Source organism: Mauremys reevesii, linkage group 3 (genome assembly GCF_016161935.1).
Source record: "Mauremys reevesii isolate NIE-2019 linkage group 3, ASM1616193v1, whole genome shotgun sequence".
Taxonomy (NCBI): domain Eukaryota; kingdom Metazoa; phylum Chordata; order Testudines; family Geoemydidae; genus Mauremys; species Mauremys reevesii.
Window position 1 is genome coordinate 191,939,495 of NC_052625.1, and position 14,734 is coordinate 191,954,228.

The 14,734-nt window shown below is 45.3% G+C and overlaps 1 protein-coding gene across 4 annotated transcripts in view; it reads left to right on the forward strand.

The window, feature by feature from the left end:
- The window catches only part of EVA1A (eva-1 homolog A, regulator of programmed cell death), a 300,077-nt gene that overhangs the window by 155,367 nt on the left and 129,976 nt on the right, over window positions 1-14,734 (forward strand). For all 4 annotated transcript variants that reach the window (XM_039530655.1, XM_039530658.1, XM_039530656.1 and 1 more), the window contains one exon: window positions 3,845-3,988. In XM_039530655.1, the coding sequence (XP_039386589.1) occupies window positions 3,845-3,988 (144 nt within the window). The remainder of the gene's footprint in view (window positions 1-3,844; window positions 3,989-14,734) is intronic.

The window sequence follows — 14,734 nt, forward strand, 5'->3', positions numbered from 1 at the left end:
ACCTTTAGTTCTATGCTATTGCCACCCTTACTTCTGTTGTATGCTTTGCCTGAACCATTCATCTAGATCTCCTCAAGATCCACATTTCTGGCTTTTATTGGTTTAAAACTGTGCTAAGTGGGATAACTGCCGTGAGCTACACATCTCCTTGCCAAGAGCAGCCAGTTACCTTCCTGGTAAGACAAGTAGGTAACATTAAAAGTGCACAAATGCAATCTCATTGGTGAAAATGGTTGGTTGTTTATTTCTCACCATGTGGAGATCTCCAGATGAATTCCAAACTAAGTCCTATTTAATAAATAGAGGATTTTTTGGAGTCTCTCAGTGCCAGAGGGCCCTTAATAAGAGTGATCTCCTGTGCAGATGTCACTGAATCAATGCCAGAAATAACTTGCTTAATATTTCCACTATAGAATTTGTGTCATTTGAAAACAAGCCCCAGGTATTTTGGGACCTCTACATTACTCTCTGCATGCACCACATCATGCAACTCAACTTGAACCTTGTGAACATTTTTACAGTGATGCTCGTGGGACCCAAGTGTAAAACAAAAGTTCAGAATATCACTTCTAAAGCTTTGAACGTCATGAAGGAGACTCCATGATTTATGAGAGTGCTGTAATCTCATCTATCATTCAGCTGTCTCTCAGACGTGTTATTGACATCTTCACTGTCAGTTAACAAGGGACTAAAGACTCTAGATTATGACATTTTGACATTCAGCTGAATGGCCTCCTTATCGCCAGCCCTTTGAAGTGGTTGATGGAGCTGGCCCTGTTTCGAGGGTCTGATGGCTCGCTGACATTTTTCATTCAATGTGTAATGCAGGGGATTGACACCTGGATGATTTCTCACCTTGTCGCTTCTGTGAGCGCCTGAACCATTCCTGTTTTAACTGCATAACAAGTTGTGATAATTCTATCCACTTTATGGCAATATCTGCAGATATTACCCCCCACCTTCTACATATCTCTGTATTATTGCTTTTAAAAATCACTTAATGTCTGAGAAATTTTTTCTATTCTATTTGTCCATATTCATATAGTTAATACCAAATATCACTATGAGACCCAAAATGCAGTCCAGTGTTTAGATTTGTTAAAGTCATTTTCACCTTAGTTCATGAGAACGATAGTGAACATCCTGATTTAAAATAGGTGGCTGAATATTCACCTTGTTGTTTTGCATATTCAAAATGTATCCAGATGAATGGGATGGTCCAATATGCCCAGCATTTCCAGCCACACTGGATATTTCTGCTTAGATTCAGCAATTAAAAGTTTAATTATTTTGGTCTTTAAATAGACATAGGGCTTCTCTACGCTACAGAGCGCTAAAGCTATGCCACTGTAGCCCTGTAGTCTAGAGACATTCTACAGCAATGGAAAGGATTTATTCATCACTGTAGGAACTCTACCTCCCTGAACGGCAGCAGATAGGTAGGCATAAGCAGTCTTCCATTGACTCTAGCCGTATTTACAGCAGGGGTCAGGTTGGCATAGCTACGGTGCTCCGGGGCATCAATTTTTGGCCTGGTCTACACTAAAAATTTAGATAGATGTAGCTACATAGAATCATAGAACTGTAAGAAACCTCGACAGGTCATCTAGTCCAGTCCCCTGCACTCCAGGCAGAACTAAGTATTATTTAGACCATCCCTGACAGGTGTTTGTCCAACCTGCTCTTAAAAATCCCCAGTGATGGAGATTCCACAATCTCCCTCAGCAATTTATTCCAGCGCTTAACCATTATTCCAGTGCTTAACCAATGGCTCAGGGGTGTGAAACCACAATGGTGAAAAATTCGCACCGCTTGAGCACTGTAGGTATGTCGACCTAACCAATGGCGTTGATGTGGCTTGGTTGATGGAAGCTGCTTGGCAGGGGTGTGTGTGTGTGTGTGCGTGGGGGGGGGGTTTGATGGAAAAACCCCTTCTGTCATGGATGTGTTTACACTGAGAGGTTACAGCAGCCTAGCTGCCGTGCCGCAGCTCTGTCTTTGTAGCCCCACATAATGTAAACAAACCCTATCACACCCCTGAGATGTAGCTATGTGGATGTAAACTTTTAGTGTACGCTAGGCCATAGTCAGGGTAAAATTCTGACCACCTGTTAAGACAAACATGGGAGTTCTCAGCTCTTCTGGTTCTATTGTTCCAGCCTGAAAGGTCGCAGACTTGCAACAACAGTGCTCTGAATGACATAGTCCATGGTATCTTCACAATCTGAAGGTTTGGAGATTTGGAAATCTACTCCAACTCCCCCGACAAACAAAAAAACGTCAACCAGCCAGCTAAAATAAACCAGTGAAAGAAAGACCCCAAGCAGAGTTTCCATGTCCGCCCTTTCAAAAAAGTGGAGAACCAGAGACACCATGAAGTCTACTGGGGAGTTCGCTCTTGCTATTGATATGGAAGGTACTCAGATACTGCTGCCATGGGGGTGTGTGATGGGGCATCTGCCCCCCACTGGCAGAAGAGGAGTTAAAGCAGCCCCAGGGAGGCGGCGCAGGAGGCAGCCAATTAGGAAAGGGCTTGTAGAGACAGCCAACTGGGGAAATGATTTTCTCTCTAACCCATCAGGGCCATACTGGGCCGTATAAGAAGGGCTGCTGAACAGAGAAGCTTCAGTCACTTCCTAGAGTTTGAGGAGGGAGCACTGGGTGCCCTGAAGGAGGGAGAAGAGACAGCACCATGGTCAAAGTAGTGCTGGGTAGGTCAGGGGAGCATGAGTGAGCTCCCGGCTGACCGCTTCCAGACTGGGGATCTGATACAAGGGCGGAGAAGGTGCTAGAGCTGCAGGGAAATGGCTCAGGGAAACAGATGGTGGGGATTGGAGGTGATGCAGTGTGTGAATGCCGCCCCCACCTCTCCTTTGGCCCCAGTTTCCACTGACGCACATAGCTAGACCCTGGACTGCAGCCTGCCACTGAGGCAAGAGGCTGGACAGAGGACTGCTGGCCCCCACATCGGAAGGGGTGGGGGGAGAGAACCGAGTGGGGCATGGCCGGAGGGCTGTGTCTAGAAGAGGAAACCGTGGTCCTGAGAGTGACACGGGTCCTGACGACAGAAGCGACGGTGGAGAGACACCTCTAGATGAGAGCACACCAGCAAACCAGAACTAATTCCCAAGATGGCCAGCAGAAGGCGCCATAGTGGTGACTCGCACCCCATCACAGGGTGCCATTATAAAAACCAAACATAGGTACATGGGAATTCCACAAGATGATCCAAAGTCCTTAGAATTCATGCGCATTCTGGTCATGTGACATTCTCTTAGGTTAGCCTATAGGGTGGCATGTGTCTGTAGTGGATTGAGCACTGAATTGTCCCTTAGGAGACCTGGCTTCTATTCCCAGTGCTGCCACTGCTCTGCTCAGTGATGTTGGGCAAGCCACTTCATAGATCTTGTGCCTCAGTTTCCCCATCTGTAAAATGGGGATAATAAAACTGACCTCCTTTGTAAAATGCTTTGAGATCTATAGAAGAAAAGTTGTCTGTAGGATCTAGGTATTATTATTATCTCTTTAATGGGGCATTTTTTCCCCTCTGGAAACAAACCTGCCTCATTTGTAACCTTGTTTTGTCAATGAGAAAGAAGGTTCCTGGTCTCTTCCCCCTCCCATCTGCAGTAGTTTGGTCACCTCTTATCTAGCCCGTGATTTTGAACTGATGAGTTTAGAGTTGTATCCTTTCCTGGTGCAGGCTTGGAGGCCTTGAAGTATTTCACATCAATGTCAAAGTGCTTATCTGTTGTTCCTAGCCTACATTGGATAGGTTTTCTCCCAAAGGTTCTGACAAGGATGGCGTGCACTCAGAACTGTTCCCTGTCTTTTTCCCTTTCAGAGTGTCAGTCAGCCACGGCTCTCCAGCTTATGACCAGACGCTGCCATGGAAAAAGAAGCTGCAGTGTGTATGCCAGCACCTATGAATTTGGTGATCCTTGTTACCCAGGTGTCCACAAGCACCTCAATGTTATCTACACCTGTGGTAAGCTTCTTTAACATTCATTTGGGAAACATGCTGGTTCAGAGATGACCCGCATCTGCCGATAGTGGGGTGTGGGGGGGCACAAGTAAGGGCAGAGTGAGGGCAGTGGCTTCAGCAGATGTTACTGAGCATGCTCAGTCCATGTAAGCATGCTTAGTACAAGCAAAGCAGTTATATCTGAGGGGGCACATGACCCCCCATGTGCCCTCTCTATGTGTTGCCTTTGTTCTGATTCATGAACTAAGTGGTCAACCTATTGTGGCAATGCATGGAAGTTTGTCATTCGCCAAGCTGATTGTGCAGTGTATGGCAACCCTGTTTGGGAATGTAGACTAACTAGAGGCCTGGCAGCCTCTGTGGATGGATTAATGCTGAGTTCTTCCTGTCAGCAGATTGATATGAAAAGCAGAATTTATGGAAAGAATATTTTTTAATTCATCCATCACCATCCCACCATATGAGCTTTGGTAAAGGGATAACTCTGCTGATGCTCCCATTCTGCATGGAGACACTGGCATATTGTTGTATTTGCTTGCAACAAGATTTTGGTCTCAAGTAGGGTCTCTGTTTGGTTCTCAGTGTCTATCATTTTAAACAAAAAAATAAGAAATACGTTGCTCCATTAGCACCCACTGAGTTAATGGGAAAAAACCCAAACATCATCAAACAAACCTTGGGGTATTTGCTATCCAAAGTAGTGTGATCAGTGGTAACTATTACATAGACGGTATATGGTTCCATGTGTCATAGTATTAGATGTACATTGTGGTTCTACTTAACCAGGCATCAGGGTTTCGCGGTAGAGCAATAACTATTCCTCCCCATGTTTCTGTGGTCTCAAAGCAGCATCAGGTCCCTCTTTGTCCAGTGATGGAATTTTACTGATTCATAACATTTGGGAATGATTTGTGTAGGGGCAATTTGCTAAGGGAGTTTGTTTATAAGTCTCTTACTTCCTTTGGCAGTAAAAGACAGGGAAGTGTATTTTGAATGGAGGTAGCAGAAGCAGAGTGGATTTTTTCATAGATTCATAGACTTAAGTTCAGAAGAGACCATTTTGGTCATCTAGTCTGACCTCCTGCACAATGCAGGCCACAGAATCTCACCCACTCACTCCTGTAACAAACCCCTAACCTATGTCTGAGTTATTGAAGTCCTCAAATCGTGGTTTAAAGACCTCAAGGTGCAGAGAATCCTCCAGCAAGTGACCCGTGCCCCATGCTGCAGAGGAAGGCGAAAAACCTCCAGGGCCTCTGCCAATCTGCCCTGGAGGAAAATTCCTTCCCAACCCCAAATATGGCGATCAGTTAAACCCTGAGCATGTGGGCATGTTGGCACAGCTCTGTGAATTTTCCTACTGGGGAGTGCCCTGTGAGTGTATTAGCTATCTTAAGCTATGGCTACACTTAAACTTCAAAGCGCTGCCGCGGCAGCGCTTTGAAGCGCTAAGTGTAGTCAAAGCGCCAGCGCTGGGAGAAAACTCTCCCAGCGCTGTCCGTATTCCACCTCCCTGTGGGGAATAACGGACAGCGCTGGGAGCTTTGACTACACTGGCGCTTTGTAGCGCCCCAATTTGCAGCGCTGCAGAGGGTGTGTTTTCACACCCTGCTGCAGCGCTGCAAATTTGTAAGTGTAGCCAAGCCCTTAGAGACCAGTAGGGAGAGCCTTAATATGGTGATGGAATAGAGCCTGATGTGATGCAACAAACATCCTGAAATCCAAATCGAAACCAAAATGAACCCAGGAGATGCACTTCCAACTGGAAATCTCTTCCTGATGCACATGCCACATTGCTGGGCCCCTGCATTATGGGCCTGATCCAAAGCACACTAGCGTCAATGGGAGTCTTTCTTTTTAACAAGCTTTGAATCAGATCCTGTATTCCCAGTTGCTAGTTACTGTGACTGGTTGCCCCCTTAAGATGTCCTCTGAGCCACCTGTTTTGCCAGCATGGGCCCCTTTTTTCCTGTCTTGCTGAGCCAGACTCTTAAGCCTCCTCCAGCATGCACGTAGGCATGGCCACACCCAGCTGCAGAACGACATAGACACTGAGATCAGCTCTGGGAAGACTCAGTTTAAGGGACTTGCCCCAGCACTCAGGTGTCCACCTCCCTTGGAGTGCAGACCCAAAGATGTATTGTCTTGTGCTGTAGCGAAATCTATAAAATGTAAGTTCATATATTCACCCCCTCTCTCAATGTGGAGGAAGATATGCACAACGTCTTGCCTCCCCCGCAGTTAGAAATTACAGAAACTGGGTTTAATAATAAACAAAACAAATGTATTAACTATAAAAGGTAGCTTATAAGTGGTTAAAGAGATAGCAAAAAGAACAAAGTAGATTACTAAGCAAATAAAATAAAACACGCAAACTAAGCTTGATTCATTAAAGAAACGGGTTACAAAATATAATTTAAAAACAACGAGGAGTCCTTGTGGCACCTTAGAGACTAACAAATTTATTTGGGCATAAGCTTTCATGGGCTATAACCCACTTCATCAGACGCATGGAGTGGAAAATACAGTAGACAGGTATAAATATACAGCACATGAAAAGATGGGAGTTGCCTTACCAAGTGTGGGGTCACTATAGTTGTATTTATACTCTGGACATCATCAAATTAGGCCTGAATAAAGACTGGAAGTGGCTGGGTCACTACAAAAAATAATTTTCCCTCTGTTGACGTTCACCCCTTCTTGTCAACAGTTGGGAATGGCCACATCCACCCTAATTGAATTGGCCTCATTAGCACTGACACCCCACTCAGTAAGGCAACTCCCAGTTGTGGGGTCTCTTCCAGGGATTTATATACAGCGCGCACTCAGTTACCGAGTCCCTCACATCATGTTATCTAAAACAGGGAGGCATTTTCAGCTGAACTTAAAGGACATAACTCTGCTTCAGATAACAGGGAAGCTTCAGAAAAATGAGGCGTGGATAACTGAGGAGGAGACTAAGAGCCAGGGAGGGGACTATAAGGAAGCTTTAATATAATGGTGTTTAAGCACTTTAGCTCAGGCTGGGTTCGCATGAGACAGAAGAATGACTCTGCTTTTTGCAGCATGGGAAAGCAGAGTCAAAGAGAACTGAGGATGCTCAACCATTAGGCACAACTACTGGAGATGATGGCATAGTGGTCGAAACATCAAGTTGGAACTCTAGGTTCCCTAGGCCCATCACTGCCTTTCACACGACTGAGGTGATCAGTTGGTTGTGTGCAGTTTGTTGTGTGTAGGTCTTTCAGATGAACTCTTAAAAAATCTGGGAGCCTGTTTTCTCTATGTAACTGTTAAATAACCATGGTACTTTTTATAAAAGCAGATATTTGCCCAAGAGCCCTTCACTAAAATCTCCTCATCCTGCATTGGTGTGCTCTGGCTACTGCCCTTAACCAAGAGCTGGCTGCATATCAGTGCTGTTGCATGTGTCCATAGCTTGCAAAGCACTTTAGGATCTTTCTGGGTGAAAAATGTTATAGATGTGTGCATGATTGGGGTTTTAAACTAGGCTAAAATATAATATCATAATTGTCCTGACATAAATAGGATGAAATTCAATAAGGACATTTGCAAAGTACTACACTAAGGAAGGACCATCAGTTGCACAAATACAAAATGGAAATTGACTGCCTAGGAAGGAGTACTGCAGAAAAGAATCTGGGGTGATAGTGGATCACAAACTAAACATGAGTCAACAATGTAATATTACTGCAACAAAAAAGCTAACAACATTCTGGGATGTTGTAAGCAAGACACAAGAAGTAATTGTGACAGTGTACCCCATAAGGCTTTATGGGTGGGGGTGCTCATAAATGTATGTATGATATAACTGGAATAGGGTTTTGCTACATGTAAAGGTTATGATCTACTGGTTATGTTCATCCAAGTTGTATGCAGGCACCATTTGTGTGTTCAGAGTTATGAACATTGGCTGTATAATTGCTTGATTTCTAAGTAGTTAAAACATTTGATCACTTCTTGGGAAAGGAATGTGCAAATTAAGTGCTCAGTCCAGAAGCACTTAACAGACAAAAGAGCTTGGAAGACTCCAATCCACATAAGAAGTCTACCTGAGGACATTCAAGGTAGCATGTGGGTAATGACTGCTGCCTGCAGGTCCTGAGTCATGCATGGGCATATGACTTGCCCATGTGATTCCAAATCTCCATTTTGTGACTGGATTCTACACAGGGTGAGGAGGGGGTCTCCACCCACAAGAGAGAGTCTGTTTAAACCCCTGGGAGACCTCTCCATTTGGTCTTCAGCTGGCTAAAGAAGGAGCCTCTCCACCACCCCAGGATACTTAAAGGAAACTGAAACAAAGAACAATAACTACAGGGGGGGTGAGTGATTGCTGGACCCAGGCTAAAAGGAGATTAGCCTGTAAAAGGGAGCATTCTGGAACTGGTGAGGATCTTATCTGTATTCAGTTTGATTAGACATAGATTTGCGCATTTTATTTTATTTTGCTTGGTAACTTACTTTGTTCTGTCTGTTACTACTTGGAACCACTTAAATCCTACTTTCTGTATTTAATAAAATCACTTTTTACTTATAGTTAACTCAGAGTATGTATTAATACCCGGGGGAGCAAACAGCTGTGCATATCTCTCTATCAGTGTTATAGAGGGCGAACAATTTATGAGTTTACTCTGCATAAGCTTTATACAGGGTAAAATGGATTTATTTGGGTTTAGACCCCATTGGGAGCTGGGCATCTGGGTGCTAAAGACAAGCACACTTCTGTGAGCTGTTTTCAGGTAAACCTGCAGCTTTGGGGCAGGAATTCAGACTCTGGGTCTTTGTTGAAGTACTGTCTGGCTCGGCAAGATAGGTGCTGAAGTCCTAAGCTGGCAGGGAAAACACGGCTAGAAGTAGTCTTGGCACATTGGTTGGCAGCTCCCAGGGGGGTTTCTGTGATCCAACCTGTCACAGTAATTCTTCCACTTTACACAGCACTGGCAAGACCTGGAGTATTGTGTCCAGTTCTGCGTACCACACTTTGTGAAAGATGTGGACAAATTGGAGAAAGTCCAGAGGAGAGCAACAAAAATGATTAAAGGTCTAAAAAACATGATCTACAAGAAAAGATTGAAAACTTTGCTTTGCTTTGTTTAGTCTGGACAAGAGAAGACTGAGGAGGCATATGATAACAGTCTTTCAGTATGTAAAAGGTTGTTATAAAGAGGAGGGTGATAAATTGTTCTCCTTAATCACTGAGGAGAGGACAAGAAATAATGGGCTTAAATTGCAGGAAGGGAGATTTAGGTTAGACATTAGGAAAAACTTCCTAACTGTCAGGGTAGTTAAGCACTGGAACAAATTGCCTTGTGGAATCTCCATCACTGGAGTTTTTTAAGAGCAGGTTGGACAAACACCCATCAGGCATGGTCTAGTCCTTCCTCAGTGCAGGGGACTGGACTAGATGACCTATCAAGGTTCTTTCCCATCCTACATTTCTGTGATGGAATCCTTTGTTAGGGCCAAAGAGGATACATGGCAGGATACATGAGTGACTCAGGCAAAACTCCAGTTTGACTTCACAAGGAGTTTTGTCTGAGTAAATATTGGGTGGGGAAGGACTTCAGGATTTGGCTTTTAGTGATGATGCATGTCATGCTGTACTACTGTGTGTGATCCTGCAGTCTGAATTCTATCACTCTTCCTGCTCATCCATAGAATGAGGTGCAAGCAGTCTTGTGCCAACGGTAGGGTGACCAGATGTCCCAATTTTATAGAGACAGTCTCAGTTTTGGTGTCTTTTTCTTATATAGGCTCCTATTACCCCCCCACCCCCTGTCCTGATTTTTCACATTTGCTGTCTGGTCACCCTAGCCAACAGTGGTGTGGAACCACTGACCTACTCCAGAGGGGACCGTGGAACTGAACATGTTGATGTAAAGGTTGGGATGGACGTGCAGGTGGAATATCATATTACTGAGATGTTTCTCACTTGACAAACTTCAATAGCTTTGATGACAGGTCAGCCAGGTTTGGCTCTGGTTCCAAAGCTTGGGGAGAGCTGAACGGAGAGGAATGTCTCCTGCTTTTAGCAATTCCTGAGAAACCTGCCAAGGGATTAACTGATGGAGTAACCAAAGGGTGACAATGATTGTAGGTGCCAAAGAAATAGTACAGTGAGGTTATTGGCAGAAACCTCGGCCTCCTCTTTGCTATTGTAAGGTTTGTGATAGATAATATTGTAACCCGGAATATGCTATATGGAACAACCCTGTGCTGCCAGAACTGGGGGAGTGAGGCGACGTAATAAGGAGAGCCCTGTGAAATGTTTTCATTTTTATAACTTTTTTGTTTGGGAATTTTATATTATTTCATTTTATCCACATGCGGGGGTGAGTGGGGTGGGGTTGGCTCCTGTCACCAGTGTGAGCCTGTCCTACACTCAGCTTCCAGTAGCGGCTCCTGTCCCGCAAGGCTGGGCTGACTCCCTGCTCTGAGTGTTTCAACCTGGCACATGGTGTTGCAGCGCTGCTTAGGTTTGGCCCAGCTGCTGCCCCCATCATGATGATGGAGGGGAGACTGGGTCAAACCTGAGTGGTGCTGCAACCCTGCGTGCCAGGTCGCAATACCCAGTGAGGGGAGCTGGGCCAGCCCCGCAGGACAGGAGCTCTGAAGTTACTGCTGGGGGGTGAGTTTTGTTTTATTCCATTTTATGTTTTTTTCATTTTATTTCATGTTATTTCGTATTTGCAATAAACGCAGGGCTCTACTAATAGGTGTTTCCCATCGCTGACCTCTCTGGTTTGCGATTCTGTGATGATCACACCCACTCCTACAAAATCCTCCCATCCCCAGCGTTTATACACTGCTGTCCTCTCACTTGTCCATGGGAGGTTTTCCACTGAGTTCAAATTCATATTCTAAAGATGGGGTAAAACAGGTGTGGTATTGGGAAATGTACTTTAACTTCCCAGACAGGAAGTGTGGGGGAGAAATGTTGCAGAAGCCCCTGTTCTGATTCACAGACACAGTGGGATCTGCATCACTGAATAAAGAGGATCTCTTTCAAATACTTTTGGCCCAGAGTGATCATTGAACATCATCACAGATACCTTTAGTTTTTTTAAATAGCAGGTCATGGAAGTTCAACCCAGCTACTATACTGGCTTCAGACCATTCTCTACTTCCATATTTTATTGTTAAATTCCTCTTAGGCATCTAGAGTTATGTTGACTGAATCTGGTTTCAAGTTGTAAGTTAATAATTACAGGTTTCATCTAACTTGCTGTCCAACTCCAGTTTTTATCCCTGCTTGAGTAGTTTATTGTAATTATTTCAGCCGTCAGGAGGGTCCTGTATTATCTCAGGTCAGCATAATAAGATCATTTCTCAGTCCTCCCAGTATCATGTTATAACCTTTGCATTTTGTATGAAACTCCTATAGGCATAACTTAGCTGCAATGGAAAGAGTACAAGTTATCTTGTATGTAGAAGACGACTGAAACAAGCAAGTAATTGGCAGTCAGATTAGATAGCAATCTCTCACGTACATTAGGATTCCATTAGCCGAGTCAGGGAACAGATGAAAATCCTCCAACACAAAAACATTCCAAGCCTGAAAACCGGTAAGACTGAAATATTAAAGTTTGGTTTGGTGCCAGGTTTAGATAATGGTACAGTGTGGAAGGTGGGTTTTCCCAGTGTGCAGCTCCCCACCACTGGATTACAAAAAAATGAAAGAGAGCAAAGGCAAGTAAATTCAGGTTAAGCAGAAAATGCATGTGTTGGGGCCACTCTCTGACCATAGCACCTTTAACCAGACCACGTCACAAACGATTTAGTGCAGCTCTTACTTTAAAATACCTCTAAGCTGTTTGCTGGTGGCAACAAGCAAGGAGGTGTGCAAACAACACTAAAGATGGTATTTCAGTTTTAACAAGAGGTTTAAACTCTTTCGTATAATGCTACATAAGCTTACAGTCGACAGTCAGTGCTGCTAGAGCGTTTGGGGTCATTGTTGTTTTTGTAATAATTATTTGTAAGGATTTCTTTGCTCCTGGCCTCCTCCTTTCTCTAAATTTCCCATTCTATCCTCAAGGACTCTTTGTTCCTTTGGTCCTTGCAGTTTCCTCTTCCTCTCTGTCTCCTCCCTCCCCCAGCATCCTCAATGTGGTCCCCCTCCAGCCTAGCAGCCTAGAAGCTAGAGCCTAGATCACAGAGCACAGCAGTATGTGCTTAATTTTAAGCAATGAGTATTCCTCTCTCTCTATTCAAAAACCACATAAATGTGTAAATAATGTTAAATAAAAATTTGTTTGCCACTGAAGCAGACCAGACCCTTTCTTTCCTTTCTGATTAGGCCTGGAAAGACTCGGCAGCAGGCAGGCCTCAGCAGCCCAGCCAGCTTTGCGGCGGGGGCAAGGTGCGGTGCTTGCCTTGTGCTGCTGGGCGGCAGCGGCAGGCAGGCAGGGCATGCCTGAGGGTGGGCCACCCCAGGGCTTTCCCACAGCGGCTGCGGCTTGCCTGCCGAACTGCAGGCCCCCGGATCTCCCGAGCGAGCACGCCGCGCAGGCAAGCTGCCCCCCAGCTGCCTGTGCAAATGCCCTGCTCCCCCTCCTGCTCTGCTCACCAAAGTGAAGTGAAAGCTTAAATTAAGTATTTTTGCTGAATTTTGCTGAATGATGATTAAAAAAAGATTTTAAAGAATGAACATTATGATGATCTCTTGATTTAATGGAAAAAAACAAAAAATCAAATCCCCCTCCCCCAAGTCCTATCAGCTTTTCCTCCACGTGGCCTCTTCTAAGTAGCTTCTATCAGTTACATAAAATTGCTTTTGGAGGCAGCTATGCTCCTAGATGTCTGCTAGAAGAGCCCATATTTCCTGAGGAATCTGTCCAGCGAAACAGCTTTGGTTCTCTGTGGGAACAATCCTTTCTTGGTTGGACACTAGACTTGATGGCCTAAAAGGTCTCTTCCATCACTAGTTTCCATGTTCTTCAAATAGGCACATTATCCAGAAATGGGTTGGCGGTGGGATAGATGACTGTGGAACTTTGAATCCTTTTTTATTTAAGAGTCTTTCAGCAGATTTGGGATTGGTTTGGGAAAGGAGAACTTTTTAGTGACTTTTCTAGGATCTGACCTCTGGACAGCTTCTCCATGCAAAAATAGATTAAACGTTGTCATCATTTTATTTTTGAAATGAATGGCCATAGTGTGTATGTGTATTATTCTGTTCTGCCTTCATTGTTGTTCAATCGAAGGCGGCCACTTGGGCTGAGGACTAACGAACTGCCATGGCAACTTGTAATTTACTTAGAGAAGCCTGAAAACATGGAGCATTAATAATCCTGTCATCCTGCTTTATGAAGGCTAGGTGCTCAAGGTCTCGTGCTTCGTCCTGATGGGAGAGCTAGATTCTTGTTGGGTGAAAAGTAAGCGGAACATTTCTATTACTGCTATTATGCTGATGCATGATACTTACTAAATGAAGGCTGGCTAGGAATAGTTGGTGGAAAGCCACATGGAGTTCTCATCCTGGGAATGAGCTTCTACTGTGATCATCATAACACATACTGGTCCAGGGAGCAAATAGCAATAGAACTGCCTGCAGATGTGATGTTTGCTTTACAGACCAGGGAGAACTTAACAATAGCTTCACTTTCTCTGGTTTTCTGAGGCTACGTCTACACTTGTGGTGGCGTATAGAGTACAGACGTTGCACGCCCAGCTAGAACCGGTATGAATAGCAATGTAGACACTGAGGCACAGCTTAGGTGAGTAGGGTAGAGACACTCCAGAACCCTAGGCTATATACCCTGCACCGCTGTCTGCATGCCCAACCAGTGCCTCCCACTTCTCCACTGCTACTTTCAACTGCGTAGATTCTGGCTGCCTCCCAGCTGCCAGAGCCTTTCCCTGCCTCAGTGAAAGACTCCAGCAGCGGGGTTAGGTTCTGGCAGGGGGAAGGCAGTGGAGGAAAGGCTCTAGCAGTGGGGAGCACAAGAGGTAAAACATGGCATCCTGGGGTACAATAAAGGAAATGATGATGCAAGATGATTGTCCCAATAGGCTGTTTCCATCTTTAAATACTATTGTAACCCTTTGGTGCGTGTGTAGGGTTGCCAGGCATCCGGTTTTCAGCTGGAATGCTGGTATAAAAGGGACCCTGGCAGCTCCAGTCAGCCCCCTCCCACAATCCGAACTTCTCATTTCTGGCCCCACCCCAGAGGCCACACCCCCAGCTGGAGCCCTCACCCCAATCCCAGCCCGGAACCACCTCCCACACTCTGAACCCCTTGGCCCCAGCCTGGAGCCCCCTTCTGCACCCTAAGCCCCTCATCTCCAGCCCCACCCCAGAGCCCGCACCCCAAGCTGGAGCCCTCACCTACTCTCGCACCCCTGCCCCGGCCCAGTGAAAATGAGTGAGTGAGCGAGGGTGGGGGAGAGCGAATGACTGAGGGAGTGGGGATGGAGTGAGTGGGGGGTGGGGCCTCAGAAGGGGTGGGGCCTAGGGACAGGACAGGGGTGGGGCAAGGGTGTTTGGCTTTCTGCAATCAGAAAGTTGGCAACCCTATGCATGTGTGTTATGGGGACCCTTTCTGTGCCAGATCCACAAAAGATATAAGTTATTACAGCCCTTAGCTATGTGGCATTAGCTCAAGCTGTAGCAGCTCAGGCTTTTTACCTCTGGAGCTCCCCAGTTCAATGTCACAGGTATGCACCAACTCCCAATGCCCATATCACTTAAACACAAAAAGGAGGAGGAGAGAGACCTAGATA